This window comes from Amblyomma maculatum, chromosome 9 (genome assembly GCF_055883805.1).
Source record: "Amblyomma maculatum isolate TAMU_Amacu chromosome 9, ASM5588380v1, whole genome shotgun sequence".
Classification (NCBI taxonomy): domain Eukaryota; kingdom Metazoa; phylum Arthropoda; class Arachnida; order Ixodida; family Ixodidae; genus Amblyomma; species Amblyomma maculatum.
Genome location: NC_139352.1, coordinates 123,861,366 through 123,887,180, shown reverse-complemented (window position 1 = coordinate 123,887,180; position 25,815 = coordinate 123,861,366). Strand labels below are relative to the sequence as shown.

The 25,815-nt window shown below is 47.5% G+C and overlaps 1 protein-coding gene across 4 annotated transcripts in view; it reads right to left on the bottom strand.

Moving 5' to 3' along the window:
- AdamTS-A (ADAM metallopeptidase with thrombospondin type 1 motif A) overlaps nucleotides 1-17,544 on the bottom strand; it is a 638,686-nt gene extending 621,142 nt beyond the window's left edge. For 2 of the 4 annotated variants that reach the window (XM_084579539.1, XM_084579541.1), the window contains exon 1: nucleotides 16,964-17,544. In XM_084579539.1, the coding sequence (XP_084435665.1) occupies nucleotides 16,964-17,081 (118 nt within the window). In that variant the 5' untranslated portion in view covers nucleotides 17,082-17,544. The remainder of the gene's footprint in view (nucleotides 1-16,963) is intronic. The other 2 variants (XM_084579538.1, XM_084579540.1) reach the window with 1 other exon arrangement.
- Between the last annotated feature and the right edge of the window lie 8,271 nt (nucleotides 17,545-25,815).

The window sequence follows — 25,815 nt, the reverse complement described above, 5'->3', positions numbered from 1 at the left end:
TGTTCGATCGAGCCTTCTCAGACGAATGTGTCGGGCGTCTGGCTGGGCCCAGTAAGCTGCTGTAGCATTCCTCATACAACTCGTAAGAAGGCACTTCGTATCCGCTCTTGAAAAAGGCACATCTGTTTGGAGGCCATTGATGAGTGCGCTTTTCGCTTCATCATCGGCCTGTTCATTCCCATGGAGCCCGCAGTGGGCAGGGATCCATTGAAACATTATCCTATGGCCTTGCAGCTGGGCAGGTGTGAGGAGCCCCATAATATTTAGTGCCAGGGACTGGTAGGCAGAGTGGCGTAAGAAGTTTTCCAAAATTTGCAATGCTGTCTTTGAGTCCGTGAATATATACACCACTTTTGAGGTGGTTCCCCACATATGTTGCGAATAGATTCCCGAATGGCTACAAGTTTAGCAGCGGTTGATGTAGAAATATGTCCCAAAAGGAAATGTAGAGTCGTTTTCTGAGATGGTACGACCACAGCTGCAGCGGATGTCAGTGCTGACACAGATCCATCGGTGTATACGTGAACATGATTAGGATATTCTGACCAGATGTGCGCCAGAGTGAGTTGTTTGAGTCCACTAATTGGCACTATTGATTTCTTTAGTATTCCGGGAACACGAAGGTGCACCAAAGGTTTATCCATCGTCCATGGTGGTTGGGCGGGACGATAATGGGAGGGCAAATCCTGTCGGTACTTGCGACTGATGGCAGCGGAGTGCACTTGTAAAACCGCAGTCCGACCGCTCATCCACAATCTTGCTGAGTGGGTGAAAACGGTATCTTGTAAGTGCTCGTAAATATACACGAAGTGGTTCGTGCGACAAGTATATGGATATTGGGCGAGCATGTGCCTCTTCAATTGTGCCTTTGTTAGAGGTGCATCTAGTCCAAGGCATGTTTTCAGTGCCTGCGCTTGCACGCTCTCTAAAGTCCGCAAGCAGGAAATGCTCATACTAGAGAGTACCGGGAGACTGTACCGGATGTAGCCAACAGAGTCTCGTAAAGTCGTATTAAGGAGCGCTCACTTGGACCCCATTTGATGCCAGCTATGAAACGAAGTACATGGCCAAAATTAATTAGCCTTTTCTTCACCATAGTAATATGGTTCGACCAAGATAGTCGGTGGTCAATAATTACTCCCAAGAATCTGTGCCTGGAGACGTATGGTATTACGACTCCATGAAGAGTAATCGGGTACCGGCTGACACATTTTCCCGTAAATGCGATCACTGCACACTTTCCTGCCGCTAAAAATAAACCTTGACGCCGTAGGTACATCGATGTCGATGACACAGCTCGTTGCAATCTCGCACGTAGTTGTGGGCGCGTCGAACCAGAGGCCATATATCATTGAAATAATTTAGTAGTGCAGTTCTACCATCTTTGATAAGGTTGAATATGTAATCCCGTCAGGACCAGGTGCAGATGAATGCCGACAAGAAGCAAGAGCGGCGTCTAACTCAGCGCAAAAACCTCTGAAATTGCTAGCTATGCCTGGTTTGTACCCACAACCATTTTACAAAAATCTTCAGCTACGTGAACTTCATTGTGGCGTTGATAACGGGCCAGGGCACGAAAAGGGTGCCTTTCTCGCGGAGGTGTGCGCAAGCTTCTCGCAACATGTCAGATACGCGACAGGGGCTTACGGGGATGAGCAGAACTGTCTCCAACGTTGTCGTCCTAACCTCTCCAGGTGGCGCAAACTTGTCGTTTAGCTGGGCGAGAAAGTACGAGATCTTGCGCAGATTTCACTCTTGTGTACTTCCTTTCAGCCCGCCGACGGATAGCGCGAATTAAATGTCGATGCTGGACACTGACGCAGGCACACAAACATAGCGAGTGTTCTCACCGAGAGAGGAAGTAATGAGGCCCTCTATTTTATGGCTCCATGTGTGCCATAAATACCATACTTAAATATATTCTGCTTAGTCAGAGTTGTACGTGGAGATTTAATTCGTTCGTCAAAATCTTAGTGACCTTCAAGAAGAAAGTTTAGTAATCTGAGAAATAACGCTGCGTGACTTCCCGGATCTTAACGATGTTTACTCGCTTTCTAGGGCCGGTGGTGAAGATGAGTTACTCGTTGAAACTCGCGAAAGTGATACCAAAGAAAAGCTGCTTCACAAGTTCGGGCCTATTTCGGCAATATCGCGCAGGAGCCATCACTCAAATTAATATCAATTACCTTCGCAGTAGCTTCTGTGTCCTTTTCTGCACGAACATATGCTCGGGTACAGGTGAATGGATCTCACAGCTAGCGCTCTTCTTATGACTTGATATAGTACGTACACCAAACGTGCACGAACTGCAGGCGTTTGTTATTGCGCTATTCGTGGTGCGGCCGAAAAGCAGTTGTGACAATTAAGAGTTGTAAACGAACTGATCAAGTTTCAGTGCAGAAGTGCAATGCAAGTTAACCGCGAAAACACTCCGTCGCCGAAGGGTCAACTTGTCGCGCTCAATGCCATTGCCCTTCTCTCTCGTCTTTATCCGACCGCAAAAAAACATGAAAACATGTGCCATTTCCTTTTCTGTGCCTTGTGGCGCAACCAACCGTACCACAGCTTGCAGGAATTATGCCCGAAAACACAGCAAGCGCCGCGCATCCAATGCAGACGACCCAAGCTTTTGCCTACACCCCGAAAGTCTCTGCTGTCGCCAGCGCCGCCGCATGTCCGCTGACGTTACAGGCTGACGCTTGTCTATAGAGCTGCAAGGCAGGGAGCACGTTCCTTAATACCGTCCGCTTCGTGACCCAGGTACGTGTCCCTCGCGTGTATTATGTGGATGTTGCCGGCCCATACCACGGAGGGTGGTATACGGTTGCAGTCGTAGAAAACACAACCACGGTTAACAGGCTAACTTTCAAAGCCTAAAGCACAGCTCACGCGGAGGAGATTGCTATCGCTCTGACTCTCAGTATTCCCAAGTGGAAACACATCATCACCGACTCGCGAGGGGCCTGTCGGAATTATAGGCTGGAATGGGCTCCCCCGCTTGCCCGGCGTGTACTGCAATCTAACTGCCGATATATAGACCCAACTCCGCATAACCTCATTTGGGTACCCGGTCATCAGGGGCTCAAGGGAAACGAACAGGCCGATCAGGCCGCCCGCGCACTCTCTCCCCGGGCTATCTCCCTGTCCTTGGAAGCCTACTCCCAATCAGACAATCTGACCCTTACATTCAAAGACATCACCGATTACTACAAGGACACAGGCGCTACCCGGTCTCTTGCAAGGAACTGGATCGCGCTGACTAGCGCCTCCTCATCAAAATTTTTACCAATACTGTACTGTGCCCGGCGGTGCTTAAACATTTTAACCCGTCCTTTGATGGTGCGTGCCGGTACTGTGGGGAGGTGGCTGATACCTTCCACATGGTCTGGGCGTGCCAGTCAGACCCATCCATTCCCCCCAATCCAACTAGAGAGGAGTGGGAGACCTCAAGGACGCGGGCGGCGTTGCTTGCCAATGGGGCCCCGGAATGGGGGCTCCGCCTAGTATTGTGAGGGGAGGAGACTGATACGTCTATAACCCAAACGTCTATCTGTTACCATTTAAATGTTAATAAATGTTTTAACCACCACCTCACGTTGCCACCTGCGGTACCAGGTGGATTTTACGGCAGAATGGCACCTGACGTCCATAGGGCGGGTTTGGTAGCGGGTGAATTACGAAGTATCTTTCTGTGACGTACTGCGCAATGTGGTATATACACTGGGTAAAGTCAGCCTCACAGCTGTGCTTGAAACAAATGCACAGAAGATCCACCGTCACGGAGATGCACGATCTCAACATGAAGTACACGGTCAGTGAGTCGAAATACCTGTTCTTAACCTCTCCCGACAGGTAGCATTTCATGTGGCGAAAGACACCTGCTGTGTTCTCGATGCACTGTCGCCAGCCCAATTAAGAGCAGTCCTGAAGTCCCCGCCAGCGTCATCCCTACTATTGCGTATGGCGCAAAGCGGACCTTTTTTTACACCTTGGCGCCGTCCCTATGCGGAGTGGTCGAGCGGCGCGACCACAAAGGACCGGATTAGTGAGGATAGGGGAATAACACAGCTCAGTGTATCAGTAACGACGCAGCCTCTCTACTGATCGGCGGGACTCTCCCCAGCCCTGACGCGGACCGCTGACCCATTTTGGCACGCGCGTACTCGCGTAACTGCACGTGCAGCCACCATTCGCTCCTCTCTCTTACCCTCTGCTTTTGTCGCCGTTGGGTCACGCCTGCGTTACCTGTAGCGCATTGCGGGCGTTGCTGTGTGCCCTGATCTCCGTCCTTTTCTCGGTAGGCTGCTGGCGTCTTGCTTTCGGTGTGCCTGCTTCTCGCCGCCACAGGCGTCTGGCGGAGTTCGCATACAATCCATGATGGGGGAGAAGCGCAAAGGACGCAGAGACGAGCTCTCCTCGCCTTCTCCAAAAGGCGCTGTTAGCCAAGTGGTATAGTTGCGATAGGGCATGGCTAACCCGCCGGTATCTTGGACAAGCTACGCCTGGTTAATACGGCTAGGCTGCGCCTGGTGGTATTTCGCATAATGTGATCAGCAAGGGATAGCCAGACATTAACTCTGTTTCGTCCTACTGTTAAAGAAGCCCCAAATTTTTTATCTAGAAACTAGTTTTACGGGCACATTTGTTTTTACTTCTGCCTCGTTAATACGAGCCCCGTTAATATGGACGACTAGAATTATCGGCAGTTTTTCTGCGGACCAAACTTCTTTCCATGCATTTAGGTCTCGTTAATATTAAAACTCGCTGTCCGGACAAGGAGAAAAGGCACAAATACCATTAGGGTCCATGTATTTTTGTCGCTTTAGTATGGACAGTCATGAAAGCCAAATCGTTACATTGCTTCAAAGATAATTTCTCTTCTAGATTTTGTTGTCATTGGCACACATGAACGTAGTGCCAATGACTGATTGCCCTTTTCGTTTGTGGTTTCATATTTCACACTGCGAAGTTGCGCAGTCGGTGCACGTTACAATCTTTTGTATTACTTGAATTCACTTGAACAAAACTCTGACAGCAGCTTGCGCCTTGTGCAAAGCAACTTTCAGCCGACAGACTCCTGATACGTAGCAGGAGTTCGTGGGAGATGAAAAGTAGAAGTAAATAATTATTGAAATTGCATCGAGAACAATATGCAACTGCATCACAATGCCTTCAACTGCATCGCATTTGAAGCATAACGGTGACTTTGGTGATGTTCTTGTAGCTCAATGTCAACAGAGGTGAAACTTGGGTCAGTTGGTACATATTCGAAAGCAACCAGTCAAAAGAAGAAGGACAAAGAGGCACACACATCGACTCGACTAACAACTGTGCTTTATTGAAAACAGATCAGTCTCCCAGGAAAGGCAACAGGGCATGCGCCGCTCATCCTCCAAAGCAAACACACCCAAGTTCTGGAGATAAGCCAGTAATCTATCTTAATCTTACTACAGTAATCTACCGCCGCTGCGAAAGGAAGCAAAGTTCCTTCTGCAACAAGGAGATGGAAGCGGTGCTGATACAGTTATCCGCTTGCATACCGGTGAGGTATACGCTTCAAGAATTTCGCACTCCACCTTTCCCTTGCCTCCACCAACAACACTAACACTGGAAAACAGCGGGTAGCAGCCACATTCCCGGCAATGGCGAGGCAGGTTTGCTCCCTCAGTGAGGCTCACAGAGTTGTGGTGCTCACGCAGCATACACCGGCCTGTTTGGCCGATGTAGACGTGTCTTGTTTTTTTTTTTTTTAAGTTTTTTTTTTTAAAGGGCGTCAACGCAGTCTTTTGAGCTCCCTGTAAACTTTCTAGCCTTTGCTCGCGTATTGCGCGTGGCAGAACTTGTCGTCTGTTTGTACGACGAAACATGAAAACTTCTACGTCACATGTGCCACCCGTGTGGTTTACAAGATACCGCTGACCTGTGAAAAAGTCTACATCGGCATCAAAATAATGCCGAAGGAAAAATGTCTGCCAATTTGGCGATCCACTGTCGTGACTGCAGTCCCTGCCGGCGCCTCTCCCCGATGTTCAAGGAAACGGAAATTTTGGCTAAGAAGAACAATCAACTTACCCGCGAAATCATTGAAGCCGCCGCCATCAACGAGCAAAAACATGAGTGCACTCCTTCCCTTGCGTTGTTAGCAAAAGAATTTTCATTCCGCCTAGATCTGTTATTCTTTTAGTCTTCGCCTGTGTTGGTTTGTTCCGCGTTCGCCTGTCGTAATTGTTATTCGAGCAATTCTGTCTTCGCCCCATCGTTTTATTGCCATAGGGTTTCATGCATCTGTGGTTTGTTTCTTTAGCCCATCCTGTTCTTCAGTGTGCTATAGGCGTGTGGATTTTTTTCACTGTCCTTTTACTTGCCTTTTTTGGTTTTGTCTGATTAGTTTTCATTTAGAGACTTTTAGTTGTTGTTCATGTTTTCCATCCTTTTTTCCTATTTTAGCGCCTTTACCTTCGCCGACTTTTACAGCCTTGCCTTTTAGACTGAGCTGTTTTGTTGTTTTTGTTATTGATGTGATGCTTTCATTTTCGCTTTTAGCCACGTTATTTGTTGGCTCCCTTCAATCATCGTTTTATCTGGGCTTCACGTGCACCCCAGTTCTGTTCTTTGCCCCACACTTTTGATGTCACAGCGTGATTTGTGTTCAATATCAGATGCCGTTCCTTGGATGCTTGAGGTCATACGCACTTTCAGTCTTTGTGTGTATATAAGGCGCGGATTGGCTGTTTTCCAAAATAAAGTTGTTAGTGTGTCCTCCTCTTCCTGGTCCGTCGTTCTTTCCCTGACGCACGACGGTGGCTGCTCTATTGTTGCCGGCGGCACCCGTTCTTTCTACGTCTTGCCTTCCCAACTTGGACGGCTTTCCAGCGCGCTGCTTTGTGCGCTGTCATTTCAGTGGCCAGCGGACATTTTTCTTTTTTTTTTTTTTATGCCTCCTCGTTTCGCTACGGTGAGAAGAAAGTGTGGCTGACCGCGATGAGGCGCCAATGGGTCGTTTGAGCTGCTCAGAAGAGGCGCCTAGTTAAGCTGGAGTTGGCACTGAGCGTTTGACCCCTCAACGACAGCTTACTTTTTTTTATAAAAAACATTAGTGATTGTTCCCGCAGCAGTCGTCCTGTATGTACGTGCGCGGAAAAGAAAATGTAAGCAGATGTTCGGAATGCAGTGACGTCAATGCTGTTCGTATATTAATTTGCTTGGGACCTCTCATTTCCCAAGTATTTGATTAGCATACATTCTGTCCCCAATGTTTGGTTAGCTGAACGAAACTTTATTTTCATTTTCCTGACCATGTGGAAAGTGTCGCCTAATTTCTTATGGGTTGCCGCGGAGACAGAGGGCTTAAACCTAAGCGCTCTCGGTTGAACTGGGGATGATTTCGTCGAATCAACGTTTCAGTCAGGTAAATAGTTTTCTCTTTGCTTCTTTCTTCTTGCTTTATGCGTTAAATAAAAAATTAACCTTCCTGCCGCGCCATCAAGTAATGGAAATGTTTGCGAGTCCGAACTATCAGTATATCAAGGCATCGATATCCTCATCTAGAAGTGTTTTCCCAACATCATCACCACCTGAAGGGAAACTCATGTTGTTTGAGTTTCTTGAAGCACAAAGGTTTGAAAACCCCTGCGCTAATAAATCCTCCACGAAACAGAAGACGTTTCGGGTGGTCGGTTGCGCGGTCTCCGCTGGTTGCCGACGATAGCGGATGCCGGTCGCGTACGGTATATACGCACGTCACGGCGATATCTGTTTGGATTCTCCTGCTGCACGATGCGGCAAGGCGGAATTTGCTCCTGCCTAGGGGTGGAGACTTGTTCAAACAAGCGCCCGCATTGATAGTGGCCGCCTCCTCTCTCTTTCCGTCTCCCTCTGTCGCGAAACACTCGCTTGCACCGGCTTTACACAGCGTCGTTGTTCGCACTAGTGTCAAGATTGTGGCCCCCCGAAGAAGGCGCCCTCTTTGAAAAGGGCCATTTTCGCACACTTTGGCTTCTTCTCTTGCAGTTTGTTTGCTCTTCTCTCCGCTCTCAATGCCCGGAGATCTGAAATGAACCTCCCCTCCCTTGCTCCTTTTACCTGCGCGTTTTTGACCGATAGAGAGGCGGCAACACTTTTCGGTACACGCGGGCGCAGGAGTAATGACAGGCGCCTAACTGTGCTGTCCTTTAAATGTATTAAACAGCGGCGAATGTTGGACGGTGGGGATGTATTGGAGCGTGCAAGGAGAAGCTATACAGAACTAATAAAGAAAAGGGGGGGGGGGGGGGGGGATATTTTGTCTAATGCCAGACTTAAAAAAATATAGGGACCTTAATGCTAACTGACCGCTCCCTATCATATTGTCACGTAGTGGTGACAAGGCCGATGACAACAAATGAAGAGTCCGAGAGTGTACTGAAGAAACTTTTTTTGGCTGATTTGCGACCGCAAAAGAACTATGCAATCGGCGGCGGCGATAGCAACAATCGTGCTCGTCGAAGTAAGAATGCCAGTTGCATCCGTCAATGTTAAATTTAAAGGCTGCGAGGAAACATCTAGATAAGGCCGTAAACGGCGACTAGCAAAACCTCGAACATTGCAGAAACGAGTGGGCGGAATCAGGAGGCATCTTGCGCGACAGATGGATGGATGGATGGAATATAGGATCGTCCCCTTTGAAACGAGGTGGTAGCAGTTGCTATCATGCTCATTTTTTCCCCTATATCTTAATTATTGATTTAGATTGGTTAACTATAATAAACAATCATTCTATTTATTAAATTTTTGTTTCTACATTACTAACATTTTGTCACTTCTCTGCTTTTAAGCCACCAATCTTCCAGTCGTTTTTTGCTAGTTTCCACCGCCGGTTTATTCACCCGGCCACTGGTATCTCTAAACCCCAGAGCTTCAGGAACAGTTACTGCGCCTGCATCCACTTCCGGGTGGACAAATATGGTCAATTGTTTCACATACAGCACATGCGTCATCTCCATTGTTAAAATTTTTTTTGTAGCTGCGTGTTCTAAGGCACCCTGATCTAGCTTCAAAATGTAGGGCACTGCCTCTTGATTTATTGAAGAAATCTTCCTTCCTGATCTGCATTTTCCACTTTCGGTACAATTCCACACTCTGTTTCTTTTCCATCGAATTTATCCAATTTTTACCTTCTGTGTTTTTCACCTGTTGCCTAATGCTCTTTATTTCTCCGTCCTTGTGACTAGCATACTTACTAGTTAGTTTCCTAGTTCTTTTCCTCCATTGTGAGTCAACGCTTTTTAAACACAGGTATTTAAATACTTTAGCTGCCCATCTGTTATCTATCCAATTTCCTCAGGCGTTCCTCATATAATATTTTACTCTCAGCTTCCCGTACTTAGATGCCCAGCCCATATCTCCCTGTACCGCCTCATTTGTGGTTTTGCCGTGGGCACCTAGTGCTAATCGTCCAACGGATCTCCGATTTATTTCTAATGTCGACAGTACCTCTGATTTTAGGCACAAAACCGCATTTCCGAAAGTAAGTCCGCGCACCATAATTCCTTTCCAAATACCCCTCAAAACGTCATACCTATTGTATCCCCACAATGCCTTATGCTTCATTATCCCGGCATTCCTTCGCCCTTTGGCTTTAAGTGATTGCTCATGCTTTCCAAAGTATGCCAATCCTTCGTTTACCCATACCCCCAGATATTTGTATTCTGCTACTCTTGGTATTTCATGGCCTTGTATTTTAAGACCCTGAACAGTTGAGCCGTTGAAAATCATCAGACCCGATTTAACTGCGCTAAAACTGAAGCCTAGAGCGTCCCCTTCGTCTCCGCAATACTTAACTAGAGTTTGCAATTCTTCCAGACTCCAAGAAACTGACAAGAAACTGATAAAGCGACGTCTGACGGCAACGAGCGTGAGCAAACAAAGAATACGGAAACTACCCGCGGAACCACAGTGGCTGTCGAGAAAGAACAAAATAAAAAATTTCAATGGTTCGCGACATTGAAAAAAACGTCGACCCAATGCTTACAAAATAAACACAGAAAAGTAAACAAAACACTAAATATAAAATAACTTTGAGGCGCACAACATAAACGATGCCTTTGGGATGTGGTCGGGGATGACCTCGTAGTCCGATGCGTCGAAAGATTCCGAAGTACCGCCGCAAGGTCTTTTCACTAAGTCCGCGTATCGGCCTCCAAACCCACCCTCCCGGCGTGTTGCTGATCTCTTATGCGCAGCCGTCGTGCTTTCTTCACTGCGCGGCGAAGGACGACGTCCAGGTTACGTGCGGCGTCGTTGTCCCTGCTTGTCTCCTGGACGGCGACAGGTTGCGTCGGAGTCTACGTATGGCGTTGTCCGTCGAAAGCCGATGATCGCCCGATGTTCTGTGAGGAAATCCATACCCAGGATAACGTCTTCTGTAGGGATAAGTGCGCCCATTCACTCTTGCGATACATCGCCCGGACGACCACTAGCGGGCCATCCCAAGTGATCGCGGGAAGGAAAGCGTACAAGGGGACGGCAGAAAATCAGGTGGGCGGATGCAGCTAGGACAGGACCGAGTTAGTTGGAGGAATATGGGAGAGTAGGGCTGATGATGATCAAGAGACCCTCTTTTTTGCCATTGTCTTTTACTGAAACCAGGGTTTTAAAATCTGCGTGAATTTCGCCGCCCCTGAAGCAGACGGGATGTTCGCTAGTCCACCATCCTCGACGAAGCTTGTGGCCCACGGAGACGCCACTTGGCCAAGGAGGCGCGCGAAGAAGCTACACTGCCCGCTCGTTCCTCGCGCCGGTTTTCTTTAAGTGACGTCACGTGTGAATCGGACTCTTCCTGCATGACAGGGAGTGAATGCAAAGAAACAATACCTGCCTCGGCAGCTGAACAGAGAATATGGCACATTGTACGATGACCCGGTCCCTAATTTATTGAATTTGCACGTCATGAACGCAGCTTTTATGCCGGGCGACATCTTTAAAAGCCCAAATTTTTCCAAGGTACCGAAAGAGAATTACTAAGACTCGTTTGTGATTCTGGACAGTTTTTCTTTACACTATTAGACACGCAAACGAACTCAAAATAATTCTGGAATGTCCCCGGAAGAAAAGAAAAAGCGGCCAATAGGAACAAAATTTCACATAAGAATGAATGCTTGCGGCATTCACATCGCAACAAATGCACATTTTATTCCATTCGTTTTTTTTTTGGCTTTGATGTCAACTTTTGGGCGCCTGACGCGCTTACACGCATGGGGAAATGGGTGCGTGAATCCGAACTCTGCAGGTCGTTCATTAAATATTACTCGGATCGTCTTGGGGAAAACAGGCTTTTCTAAAATTACCTCGAATACTTTTGTGTTCGCTTCTGACGATGGTTCCTTGCTGCAATTCCGGGACTGATGAAGATGCTGTATTGCTGATGAAGATGCCGGTCGTTGACCACTGTCACCCTAACGCTTCCGGTGATCTAGCATTTTCCCCGCAATTAATGCGAAGATGAAGCGCTGACACTGTGTTACCACTACCATCACTTTTTGTTGTTGTTGTTATGAACGTCCCACATCAGTTTCATGTTCTGTCACTTCCAAGCCGACAGGTTCAAGTGCTGTAGTGTAGATCATTACAGCTCGCCACGGACAACGCAGTCCCCGCTTGGGACATTTTTTTCCTACTTCGCAAAGGGACTTTTTTTTAACCGGGGCTCCGGGGACATTTTTTTCTGGTGATGTTTCTTTCCGGAACCCGGGATGTACAGAGCAGCGAAATAAAATAGGAATCATTGTAGCCAGAAAGACTGGTCAGCAAAGATAGCAAACAAAACCCCATCGGGCAACGCCACTACATGTATCAGGGTTTAAGCCGATCAGTCGAATTAAAAAATTATGTACCAGACGGCCACGTCTACCGGCATATTCTTGTCAGTTTTTGAAGATTTACAACCAAATGCGTAGCACTGCTTAGGCGCGCAGGTAAGCACAAGCTGCTTCAAGACGCGGCGAGCGACTCGGAGCCGGTGCCCTTGTGCTGTCCGTGAAGGAGTGACTGATGCTATATTATATTCTAGGCACTATACTGATGCGAAGGGAAAGATGCCGAACACGCGAGCGACACACGACTGCTCACTCCACGTACGCTTGTGCAACGCTGCCCAGTGACGGCCGCCCCTCTCTCACTGGGTGCATCTATTCCGGCCGCTCCGCCCCTTAGTGTGAAGTCGCATGATGCGGGCATCGCCACTTCCCCTTCCTCCTCTTGAAGCTTGTACTACAGTTGTGCCACTTCAATGCTGAGCCGCGTATCGCCACTTTCTCCACTTCATGAAGAGAAAGATAGGCTTCATACAGACATCGGCAATTCCAAGATTGGAGCCAGTACTAAAAAAATCTGCGAGAGACAGAACGAGAATAAAAAGTGGACCTGAAAATAGGCCAACTGTCCCTTACAAGTAGGCACCAAACTCCGAGCCATTAAAACAGCCTGCACGAGAAAGTAGCAGACAGAACAATGCACGCCTTGCAAATGAGACTTACAGCCACATAGACACGCAGCCAAGTCATTCACCTCCACTGTCATTCCGAGGGGAGAGACAGGTGGCTCCATCAAGGCACCCTCTTATGTACGAAACACAACGCACAGTGTTGATAAAGTTCGAGTGGCGGCAGCGAACTAAAGCGGCCGCTATCTGGAAGGCGGTACTGGCCGGATTGAGACCGTGGCCTCCGCTGAGGTTAATCACCGACCGCGAAACGGGTGCAATCAAGCCTCGCCTGGCTTATCAGTGACGAACCATCTTCTATGGTTTCTGTTTGAACCTGGTTTGTATGTTGGTATTCTTTTTCATTTCCATGTGCTATAAGGAGGAAGTCCCCGTGGCGTATACTGCAACATTCGCGCACAGCGTTTTATCCGTCGGATTTGAACTGTCCAAAATATCATGCTGATATGGGGCAAACAAAATAAGAGCACAAAGTTACTGGGGGATAGCAAGTACCTTTCTGGATCTTTCTGTGCTTCAACGTCATCGCTGGAAGAAATATTTCGTAGTGTGATGTTTCATGGCATGACCTGCGCTGCACTGTCGTGGTATGATCTGGTACTCCAACAGCAGCCTCGTCGACAGCGCCTTCATTTTCTCTTTTTTTTTTTTTTTTTTGCGAGATAAACGGTGCGCTGGCGGGTTGGAAGCTGCGAACAGTGCTTCAGGCGGGCACGGTGAATGACTGATTAGGGCTGCGCCTGCCATCCCTAGTACACCATGACCACCGGAAGTGTGTCAAGACTCTTGGCACTGTTGCCATCGAAACGAATGAAGACATCTGACCCCTCCTATACCACGTGTGTGTTCCTCGCATCATTTCGACCAGCGTTTCTTAATGGGTAATATTACCCTGCTGGCGAGACCCGTCTAAACGAGTGCTGAAAGAACTGTAGTAGAACGGAGGTTTGGGCTAGTTGGTGATCATCCATGTTTAGGCAACAGCGCAAAAGGACAGAGACAAGTGGAAGTCGTTGTGTACCTCCTTCCACTTGTCTCTGTCCTTTTGCGCTGTTGCCTAAACATGAGTGCTGAAAGGGCTGGGAAACTGGGGCCCGGACAATTTTTTTATTGGGAAGAATTCATTCTTAATGCAAATTTTTGGCTTGGGGAAGTTTTTTCATAGGGGGCAACTTTCTGATCAGGGGCCTTTTCTTCCGCCCGGGGACGTTTTTACCTACACCCAGGTCGGCCGCCGGAAAACAGCTGAGCAGTGAGAACGCGCAGGTGAAAACACTGTGTCCGCGAACACACCCCCAATGGAGAAACACATCGCTCTACAGAAATGCGTGCTCGGCTACAGCCTGAACATGACTTGCATTTTGAAGTGATCATTTCCCATCTATAAGCTCTCTGCCCTACTTTGGCCCATCACCTCGTGCGCACCAGAACTGCGCATCGGCAGAAGACAGGTGGCACACAAAACACAAGGTTGAAGCAAACTACCACTGGTGATGTTTTCGGGCCATTGTGGACGCAAGAAGAAGACGCTAAGCAATGCGCTTCTCGGTTATATACTCCTTTACCGCACAGGCGGAAACGTAGCTTCCTGAAATTTCGCGCGGCCGTGTTTAGCAAAAGACATGCCACTTTACGAGTGCACAAAAACTGCAGCGATTGCGAGGTTTTGTCGCCGCTGACGTGTCGGCCCTCAGCAAGAACCGCAACCGCTTCGCTCGCGTCAATTTGATCCTTTTGGCGTTCCAAAGAGCAAAAAATGATGGCTCGGAAATTCTTGTCAAGCCATGGCTATGGCAGGCTGAGACCGATCAGAATGAGTAAATCACAAGGTCGCACAATACGCAGCAAAATAATAATAAGAACAGGAGGCAGCTGAAGAATTTGCTTTAAGAAATATGACAAGACGTGGTAATTTCTACCCGTGCTGGTTGCATATACCGGTTGAGCTTCATCGTCCGGAACATATATGGCGCCAAAGCAGCTGAGACTAGTTGGCATTAGTTAGAAGGGCTTCCAGCGCCAGAGATGACGAAACGCACCAGTGCAAAGCTATTTACATCAATTGCACAATCCTCTCCCTTCTTAGTTTCTGAGAGGGTCGTCCACTTCTAGCTGAACACGACCGCTGCTTTCAGCGCGCCATTGCGGGCCAAGTGGCGGACCACGTAGATCCAATGTTGCAAAATGAAAGCAGTGACCATAGTAGATGACCTCTCCACAGACCGCTAGGTGGCGGGAGCCCACTAAAGACTTCCACCCCTTCCTCCTCCTCACGTAACGGGCCCCCACTCGCATCGTACGCGAAAGCGCGCTCTCGCAGGTTCAAGGCCGCCCACGCACCGTGGCCGATAGCCCGCTTTGCACCGCGCCCAGCATCCCCCGTGTATGCATCGCTATGCGCGCCACCGTCGGAGGCGGCCCATCCCCGGAAGGACTCTGAGGAGCGGGGGAAAATGTAGAAGCGCGCCCTCATGTGAACTATCATTTTAGCGCCAACCCATTCTCATCGGATCACTTGATGCTCAGGCAAAGGGAATGACGATATGGTGAAGGAAGCCGGGCAGCAAAGCTCCACATCAGAAGCGGAGAAAAAAATGTCGATGTATGTCCGTTTCACGCATAGGGACCACCGCTCCGGTATGCCATGACTGCGTTACCTTGTTGTACGCAGGCTGCCCCGACAATACAGATATTTCTCCCGGGTTTTTTTTTTTTTTTTTTACGCGACTGAACGTGAGTGGGAAAAATTCACCGCGCAATGCACCGTATTTCTCCGTTGGCCGTGGGTACAGCTCCCACCGAATAAAAGAAAGCTATCATTTATGGGCTGTCTACGTAAATGCCTAAGACCGACGGCGTTAAATTATTTCAACTTTTTCCCGTGTTCTGGGCACGCGTGCCTTTACCGCAATTCGAACAGCATGAAATCCCAATTTTTTGCGCAAAGTGCAGGAGCATCATTTGCTTATAAACAAACATCATTCGACGATATGTACTTTTACACTTTTTCAATGTGCGCTTCACGCTTGGATGAAAATAATTTATTTGTGTAGTCTCGAGCGAAAACAATTAAACACGATGCCTGAATTAACGAGCTGCAAATGCGCCATTCTTTCGCTAGTCATTCCGTTTACTAATTAAGAATCTGCAATTCACCCAGAGGTGCAGGACAGAGCGCAGTTCCATACTCAATTTCGGCGAATGTCTTTCCACCCACAGCTACAATTCTGACCGCTTGCTTGCTAACGACCGCTGAACGCAAGTAATAAAAAAACCCTACTTTAACATGCATGGACAGAATTAAATTCTCACAAAATAAAAAAGGCGCATACACATTCCGCAAAGCAGGAATGAACCGGCTCGCGGTCATACCTGTGCTACTGAGTACTCAAATATGCCCCAATCAACAGCCAGCCGTGGGACATCACCAGTAAGGGTGGAAAACTATGCAACGGAAACGACTAAATTTTAACGGAGCAATTGAAGCCATGCGCCCTTGGACGGTCAGGTCAATGTCCCATTTGCCAAGCACCAGACCAAGGAAAAGAGAGTATCATCGCAACTGAAACTAATCGACAACCTTCCTACACAGGACGGCCTTTCGATGGAAATAAAAATATCTAATCATACCAAGACTCTCAGCGGAAGCCCCAGTATACGAGCGACACTTGTGCTTTGGGAGCGTGCATCCGAGTAACAGCTGCGCCGGTCAGCGTATAGTAGCAGCACATGCGCACGGAAGAGTCAGGAAAAGATTTTAAACAGGTCAAAGCAGGCTACAGAAAATAACAAAAACGACAAAACATGCCCGCAGAACTGCACCTATTCCAGAATGAAAAGCAACACGGTACGCGTCGGGAGAGCCCCAGGCAGCAGACGACACGAATGAATCGGAGCGCTGGGCCAGCTCGCCTTACCTGACTGAGTACGCATTAAACCGTAATTTTACTAAACTTAAACAGTCGCTCCACTCGAGTGGGCCAGAATGACAGTCGTCGAACGTTTGCCGCTAGAACAGAAGTTTCAACCGCGACCAAAGATGAGGCGGCGATTTCGCTTAACTGACTCGTCGGGCGAGCTAGCCGAAACCGGCCAACCCAGTCGGCGGCGAAAGCGGCGGGACGTGCCTACTCCCGTCGTTCCGCAGCCACCCAGCGGTACTGGCAGCCAAGTTGACGGCTCGTCAATCACCGCTCGATGCAGCCAACGGCAGACGCCGCACACCTCGGCCGCGTACATATGCGTACAAAGCCATAGGCGGCGACCTTTCCCCGCAAAAACGCTCAGAAAAAAAAAAGAAAAAAAAAGGAACTTTCGCTGGAACAACAGCCCGTCCGCGCCGCCGAGGCCGCTGCACGTTTTCGTCCGCCTCCTTCTCTGACGGCCCCGAAAATAGTCGAAGAAGGGCTCGAGAAAGCGGCGGGCGGCAAGCCGGCGCCGCCGAGGAGGGTGAAAGAGACAAGTTCCACGCGCAACACCACATACCTGACAGCAAACGTCGCTCGGCGACCGCCGGACCGGGTCCACAAACGCACGCCACGAAACAGATGAACAGGACCACGTTCAGCGGCATGCTGCTGACCGGCGGCGACAGCGATGGCATCGCCGCTGGGAAATCCACGCCACGGTCGACGCTCTCAAACCACCGCACGACACTTATCCGACGGCACGTCCCCGCCGATGCCAGCCGCAGACCGCATGGTCGTCTCTGCACACCGGCTCCAACGTCCACGGCGGCGGTCGCACAGCTGACAGCGAACTCCCCGATGCAAAGATGCAGACGACACTCGGGGAGGAGGTCCCGCGACGATGATGATGTTTGATGACGAACGGCAGCAACGCCTCTTCAGCCGCAGAGCACAGCACACGTGGATTGGGCAGCCGCAGCACCACAGAAGGCCGCGCGCGTTGCTGGAAAGTAGTATTCAACTCTGCTGGCGCTGGTACCGTCGATGGACGCGCTGCCGCTGCAGCGTCTCACCCCGCTGTGAACTCCGCGAACTAGCTCAGCCGCTACGGGCCGTTCCCGCTTCGCCCACACTGCTTTTTTTGTCTTCCGTAGCGAGCGAAGCGAACGGCTCGCCAGTAGAACTGGTAGCGCCCTCCTTAGGGCATCGCTCTCAACGTTTTATTTCTCAATAGGCCCTCAAGGATGACGTGTGCACATTTATGCAGACAAAAAATTCACAACCCAGTCTACTATATTCGTCTTAAATACTTGTTGCACAATTTATTTCTTTTCACATTTAAGCTACAAAGTTTCCAGGTTTTGTTTCTTCACGAGCGGTTTCGGTTTCGGTCAACTTGTGCGTTTCCGTGGCACTTCAGCGCTGCTAGCAGACGACCTAGCCAGTAGGGGTGCCAAATACTTCTCTCTGCCAGAGAAAATGCCTCCGTCGCACTTTAACGAATTTATTCCCAGTTTTGTGGACGCCAAGATGACTCTGTCACCATTTCTTTCATCGCTGTTTGTTTTTTTTTTCTTTCTTTAACGTCACAAAGCGACCATGCTGTGAGGGACGCCGTAATGCCGGGCTCCGAAACTTTCGACCGACCCACTGGCATCGCCCAGCGCTCGGGCGCCTTGGTTTTTAGCTCCATCGAAAAGCCTCAATGATGGCAGCACTGCATCAGCTGTTTGGTATTAGCTCACTGTTGCTAGACCAGGCAAGTAGCCGGGAATATCTGTTGTTTTTCGGGGCCAGCAAGCATACTGCTGAAATAAATAGGGGGGTGCAGGTAGCCTTGTCTCCTCCCCATACATTCCTCCCTGCCTTCCGCCATGAATGACATTGCGTTTACGCGGTGTGTAACGCAACCGGATGAGAGTTCTGTGTTTATTACATTCCGGATTTGATGCTTTAGTTCCTTTGGAGCTGTATAGTAATTTTCGGAGAAAGCAAATGTCCTAACAGGCTAAGCTCATCTCTAATTTTCTGCAGGATAAATACGAAAGCTTTCTGGATAAAAACTTGGCCCTTGTTCATGCTTGAGACATGGTAGCACTAAAGGGGCTCAATATATGCTGCTAATTGGCGACGTTTGATTTCTCATATTTTAGCACAACGAACAAAATTATTTTTATTCTTGGTATAAAAGTAAACACAACGTGTATAAAATTATATTTCTTTTTAATTCCTCCTAGTTTCTGCGTTAAAAGCTTACGCACACCGAACACCCACCCTTAAATGCGCAAGTTAAGCGTCAGATTTTGCTTCGCCTTCTGTTTTTGTCGATTACATGTTCTGAACAGCCTATTCAAAAGCGACTGATGTTATGAGAGATGTCGTACTGGAGGGCTCCGGAAATTTCGCGCGCTGACATCGCACAGCACACGAGCGCCTCTCCATTTCGGCTCCATCGAAAAGCGGTCGCCGGGATTCGATCCCACATTCTTGGGCACCCCCGGACCTATACAAAATAATCCTCTGTTACTCAGCTTATCATTGATCGTCGCACCTCGCCGTTAGTAGTTTCACTTGGCTCCCTTTCGAGAAATCTAGTCTCGGGCAAGCTCCAATAAATGTTGACTGGCTAAGGTAGTAACAAAACTTGGCACTCGTAACAATGCAGAAGGTCAAAATTTTGGCTTGGGCTGGTTAGTTCGTAGCTAAATTACGAAAGAACGCGGACGCAAGGACAAAGGACGGTTCGTCCTCGTTTGCTTCGCGCTGTTCTTTCGCCAATGTAGGCAATTAAAACAAAAAACAATAGCAGACCCTTAGGCACCGCCTTTAAGGGTATGGCTACCTTTAGGCAAGTCTCCTTACGGATCCTCGTTTGCATTCACGAGCTTTCTTACCCCTCTGTCAATTTGTAATGTTTTACACATGCTCCGTACCGTATGTGAAAGGCCACATGACAGAGTCCACCCCTTAACCAAAGCATACCTGCGTGCCATCCTCTCCACCTCGAAGGCTGGTTCTGATCTGACCCTCGCATCTGAAAAGAGAAATTCACCTTTCTACCAAATCCCACGTGATCGCGTGACGTCAGGCAACCCTACGACCTATCAGTGTCCTGCCATGCCCGTCTCACAATCCCGACGTCGGATTTTCCCGAGAAAGGCCTAAGGTCATTTTTGCCAGGTATCCAACACTGGAAAACCTTTTCTTTTTTTTTTTTTTTTAAGAGAACCGAAGCACGGTGTATCTGTCCGGAAAGCAAGGAAACATAATAGCGAAGCTATATTAGTGTCCTCATAGTGCATATATGTAAAATTACCGGTAATTTTTGTAAACTAAAAAACATTTCGCGCCTTTTCAATAAAAGTCTGAAATTTCGGAAATACGACACACGTGTCTGTAACAACGTATATTGATTTACTAAAAAGCATGAACCTCAACAGTGATTGGAGCATTTTTTTAGACCATACTAAGCAAGCTCTGTGATTGGCTGCAGGAGTATCAAAGGCTGCTCGCGTTGCCCGTCGCTAACGCCAGTACTTAATCACTTTTCAGCGTTTCAGTCACTTTGTGTGCCTCGGCACACAAAGTGAAGAATTCTTGCCCGTTTAGACTATATCCGTGGTAAAATAATGGTTTTGGCGTATATATTGCCGCGAAACCTTCAAAACTGTATTTGTTGCCTTTTAACAGCCGCCGGCATGCAGCCTTATTACTCTGATTCTGGATCGCGTATCAGTTCTGTATTCTTTGTTAATGCTCGATATCGCGAGACGCACCTTTATCAGTTTCGTTGTAGCGCTAGATGCACCAACATCTGTCTCGAAGATTCCGATCACTCGCGTATGTTTCTACAATGTTCCAGCTTGTGCTGGTAGCAGTTTGCGGCGTTATCTAGATTGTTCTGTGCAGCCTTTAAATGAAGAGTTGACGAGTGCGACGGGCATTCTTAGTTCGACGATCGACGAGCACGTTTGTTGCTATTGCCGTCGCCGAGTTGCTTAGTTCTTTTGCGGGCGCTAGTCAGCCCAATACAGAATTTATTCAGTGCAATCACCGACTCTTGATTTGTGTCGTCGACCTTGTCATCACCCACGTGACAATATACAGCTTCGAACAATTCGTGACTTCCTCGCGGCAAATAGTTCTCCTCCCGTCTGTCAAAAGTGCCACGAACAAAGCATTTTTGATTATCTCTAAATGACCCTCCCCACTCGTGCACTTTTAGTCGAACAAAGCTCCACTCGGAAGGCATCGAGAAGCTAAGGCAGCGTCATTTTACTTGGGAGCTCTGGAGTGACACGTTCTAAAAGCTACGCAGCCCTCTGGATTTTGGGGACGGGCTAATCAGTAGTGTAATTCGAGTCTGCAAAGTGCCCACTCACTGTTTGACTCGAGGACTGCGCTTGTTTTGTGCTTGTTTTATTGAAGAAAATTTCCTTCTTCTTCCGCGGAAATATCTTACACGAGAACAGATCAAATGCATTATACTAAAAATACTAGCTCAACGTTACCGTGCGTGCTTATACCGGTCGCTTTTTCCTTTTTCTACGCAGAAAGTGGTTCGAGACATTCAACCCAGCGCTAATTTTTTTTTTTAGAATTCCCCACGCTATTCGAACCTCGTGGGAGAATGCACCTGGTAAGATGAGCTGAAGCTTCATTTCGATCGCGAATAGGCATAAAATTACCCCGAAAACAATGTCACCCGCAGGAACGTTTGTATTACGGTAAAGCACCTTGCAAAAATTACGTAATTTCATGTCATGTGCATCAGCATGTTTCGCTCGATTTAAGAAATTTAAAGTGTTTCATTCACTCTGGCGTTCCTTCAGCTCACGCCCTCGCTGCCCTAAAGTGTGAGTGACGCTGTCTTCGCAGGCGATAACATAGGCTACTGAGCCGGGTTCGAATCCCGGCCGCTTTTCGATGGAGGCGAGAGCATCCGTGCGTTGTGCGATGTCAGTGCACGTTAGAGAATACCGTGCAATCGAACTTATTCGCAGCTCATCAACCAGACATAGTATCTGCCTACTTAGGCGTTAATCTCTATGAAAACCTGAAAAAAGAAAAAGCAGCAAATGGCAATTAGTCTTTTGCCGATGTTCGTCGTACTCGTTTTCAACTGGAAAGTAGTAAGAAGAAAACTGAGCTAAAAGCAAGTAGTTATAGAACCTTGAAACCCCATTAAGAATAGATGTTTCTTTTTTTGCCATCACACCTCAATATTATCCTAAATCACATAAAAAAATTTGTGAGCCAGATCTGAGCTGCTCTTCCTTCGCAATTTCTTTTCTCACAGTCCTGACGCACAAAAGGTATTTACGAACAGGTAGACACAAGACTACAAATTCTTCTCTGCAGTTTCTAGTTCTCCATTTAACACAGACTCGTTCCTAAACTACAAAAGCATAACTTCCAACACGTAGCAGTGCGGACGTATAAGTACGAAGCACGTTTTTTCACTCAGATTAAAAGCGCGCCTTCTGCAATAGAGATAAGAAAACAATATTTGTCCAAGCGAAAGTCCAATGCCGTATGCTACCATTTCGGCCACGCTACGACTGCCAGCCTTCACTTACGCAACGCGTGAAAAACTTTGGAAGTGCTCCGTTTACTTTTGTCCGCACCGGTACAATAATATTGAGTACTGTTTGCAGGGAAACAGACTGCTCCCGTCTCTCTGAAATACTCTCTAAAGCGCAAGCCTACCATTTTAAACCTGTCGTAGAAGCATTTCGAAGATTTTTCAATAAACTGAGAGTATCGGCAAAATACCCGAGCCTTGAAAAACAATCGTTGCTGTGCATTTCTCAAACCTGGGAAATCGCCAACTTTTTCTTTCAGCTATGAGCAAATGGCTTAAAAGTGTGCTGGTTAATGTTTATTCTAGAATTCTGTTGAGTTCTTGATGTTTCGCAATGTCGTTTTCACAACTCAAAAACAGACCGCCTCACCTGCGTTGAAAACACAGTATAAGACCTATTCATACATAAACAACACTGTCTGCCATCTTTCGTTTTTTTTTCTTCTTTTTTTTTTTTCATGAAGAAGCTGACGACACCCCCTGGAGGCTAAAAATGCTTCAGTACCTAGCAGAGCAAGATGTCCCCGGCAGGGTTCTAAACTGCCTGACAGGTTTCTTGTCAGGCCGATCATTTCATATCCGGCTCATTCAACGATTCCAAGGAATTTTCTTTTTCAGGAGAGGGGTAGTGGTAACCCTGTGCTGTTTTTGAGCACTACTTTTCAGACAAAACAATTCCAGACACGTTCTGGCGCGTATGAACAAGGACGATAGAGATGTAGACAACAGGAGCGCTAACTTTCAACTGATACTTTATTGTCACAATTGCACATTAAATACAACCTGCATCATGACGTCACCCGACATAAACGCCGACATAACGTGGCCCCGCACAAAAATGTAACTCTTTGGCCGTCAAAGAAACAGATGGTGTGCTGACACAGGATGCCCCCGCTTTTTTAATCAGATCGGCCTCGATTACTTCCCTGATATATTTACACACAAGCTTAGCTAATATCTTGCACGCGTTAAAAAATAGTTTGCACTCTTTTTTATTCATTTCAGCACAATCATGACAATGCACAGAGATATTACCATCCCTGTAGTTGCCTACTTTCCTCCTGTGTTCCAATAATCTCTCATTGACACATCGGCCAGTTTGGCCGATGCACCTCGAGCCACATGACAGGGGAATCTCATACACCACCCCGGACGAACAAGCTACAAAGGGGTCTCGATCTTAAGTTCTGCACTGCTGTTTTGGCCTTGAAAAAGGGTTGGTCATTTTCACAAGTTTCCCTAGCTTCTCGGAAGCCGATAGCACCACTCTGACATTACTGCGTTTCGCTATCTTGTTTAGGCGATGCGAGGTGTTATGCAAATAGGGAATTACCACTGTTATTTTTTCATTTCCTTCGCTCGGTCTGTGTTTTTTCTTTGAACATCCCTTCAGAAACAGATACAATGAGGCTGGTAGGATATCCCGCTGACACAAGACGCGTTACTTGCCTTTGAAAGCCTTTGGTCATTGAATGGCAACAGGATTTTTTCAGGGCATGGCTATAGCTCTCTTAACAAGTTTAGAATGTGATGAGTAGGGGCTACAATTCCACACTCTATTGTGTACACAGCCCATGTCAAGCTGTATGCACATCATTCAGGGTACCAACATGCGACGGACAGATACAACTGAGAATAAAATAATGATATGAGTGGACAAAAGTGGATTCAAGTCTCTTCCCCCACGCCCCCTCCCACACACACCAAAAATTTCGAAAGGCACCGAAGTCTGCTTTAGTGGACAAATCATCATCATTATCATCAGCTTGACTATACCCACCGCAGGGCGAAAGCCTCACTCATATTCCTTCAATTAACCCGGTCCTGTGCTAGCTGCATCCACTTGACCCCTGCGAACTTCTTAACCTCATCCACCCATCCAACTTTCTGCCGCCCCCTGCTACGCTTTCCTTCCCTTGTTTGTTACCCTAAGCGACCATCGGTTATCCTCTCTTCGCACTACATGTCCTGCCCATGCCCACTTAATTTCCACTAGAATGTCGCTATAACTTGAGTTATTTCTCTGACCCACTCTGCACACTTCCTATCTCTCAACGCTACACCTACCATTTTCCGTTCTATGGCCCTCTGCATTGTCCTCAACTTATTAGAATGCTTTTCGTTAACCTCCATGTTTGAGCCCCACAGGTAAGTAATGACAGGATGCAAGTGTTATACACTTTCCTCTTGAGCGATACCGGTAAGCTGCTAGTCATAATGTTTGAATACCTTCCAAATGCGCTCCATCCCAATCTCGTTCTGATAGTTATTTCCCTTTCGGGGTCCGGGCCTGCGATTACTACCTGTCCTTGGTACACATATTCGCCTACTACATTCAGTGCTTCGCTACCTAACGTAAACTTCAGTTCCTTCCCGAGGCTGTTGAACACTACTTTAGTCTTCTGCATATTGATTTTTAGGCCTACCTTTCTACTTTTCTTGTCTATGTCATCAATCATACTTTGCAGTTCATCCCCTGAGTTACTTAGCAAGGCACTGTCATCAGAAAATCGCAGAAATTGCTCAGGTATTCTCCACCTACCCTTATCCCTATCTGCTTCCATTCCAAGTGTCTGAATACTTCCTCAAAGCAAGCTGTGAATAGTACTAAGGAGGTCATGTATCATCACCTAACACCCCTTTTTATAAGAATTTTGTTACTTTCTCAGTAATACCTCAGTAATCTGCGATTTATTGTCTTGCTAAGCAACTCGGGGGATGAACTGCAAATAATTATTGATCACCTAGACAGGAAAAGTAGAAAGGTAGGCTTGAAAATCAATATGCAGAAGACTAAGGTATTGCTCAACAGCATCGGGAAGGAACAGCAGTTTACATTAGGTAGCGAAGTACTGGAAGTAATAGGCGATTATGTCTACTTAAGACAGGTAGTAACCGCAGATCCGGACCATGAAAAGGAAATAACAAGAAGAATAAGATTGGGATGAAGCGCATTTGGCAAGCACTCGCAGATTATGACTAGCAGCTTACCGGTATCGCTCAAGAGGAAAGTATACAACAGTTGCATCTTGCCTGTACTCACCTATGGGGCTGAAACGTGGAGGCTAACCAAGAGAGTTCTACTTAAGTTGAGGACAACCGAGAGGGCTATAGAACGAAAAATGGTAGGGGTAACATTAAGAGATAGGAAGTGTGCAGAGTGGGTCAGAGACATAACTCAAGTTACCGACATTCTAGTGGAAATTAAGTAGAAGAAATGGGCATGGGCAGGACATGTAGTGCGAAGAGAGGATAACCGATGGTCGCTTAGGGTAACAAACTAGATTTCAAGGCAAGGAAAGCGTAGCAGGGGGCGGCAGAAAGTTAGGTGGGCGGATGAGGTTAAGAAGTTCGCATGGGTCAAGTGGGTGCAGCTAGCACAGAACCGGGTTAATTGGAGAAATATGGGAGAGGCCTTCGCCCTGCAGTGGGTATAGTCAGAATGATGATGATGATTATGATGATGATGATGATGCATACATATGATTTTTGCCTATGCCCAATTCCTTCCTCACCGCTTTAAGGCTTCCCCTGTTCTTTACAGCATGCACAACCTTCTCCGTGTTATACTTTCTAATAACTGCCACTTTGCGCTTACTGATTAGCTTTGATATCTCTGCTGATTGTATCTCGTCTGCTAGATTGGAAGCTTTCATACTTTGGCGTTCCTTAATCTAACCTTTCCTCTCCTTAGACAGCTTACCGGTATCCTCACTAACTATCCTACCGTCTACTTCTAAAGCGCACTCAGTGAGGATATCTCTGAAATAATTGTTCATTGCTTCTAGGCCAATGTCATCATCCTCGGTTAAAGCTGGATATCTATTCCGTATCGAGATCGTGAA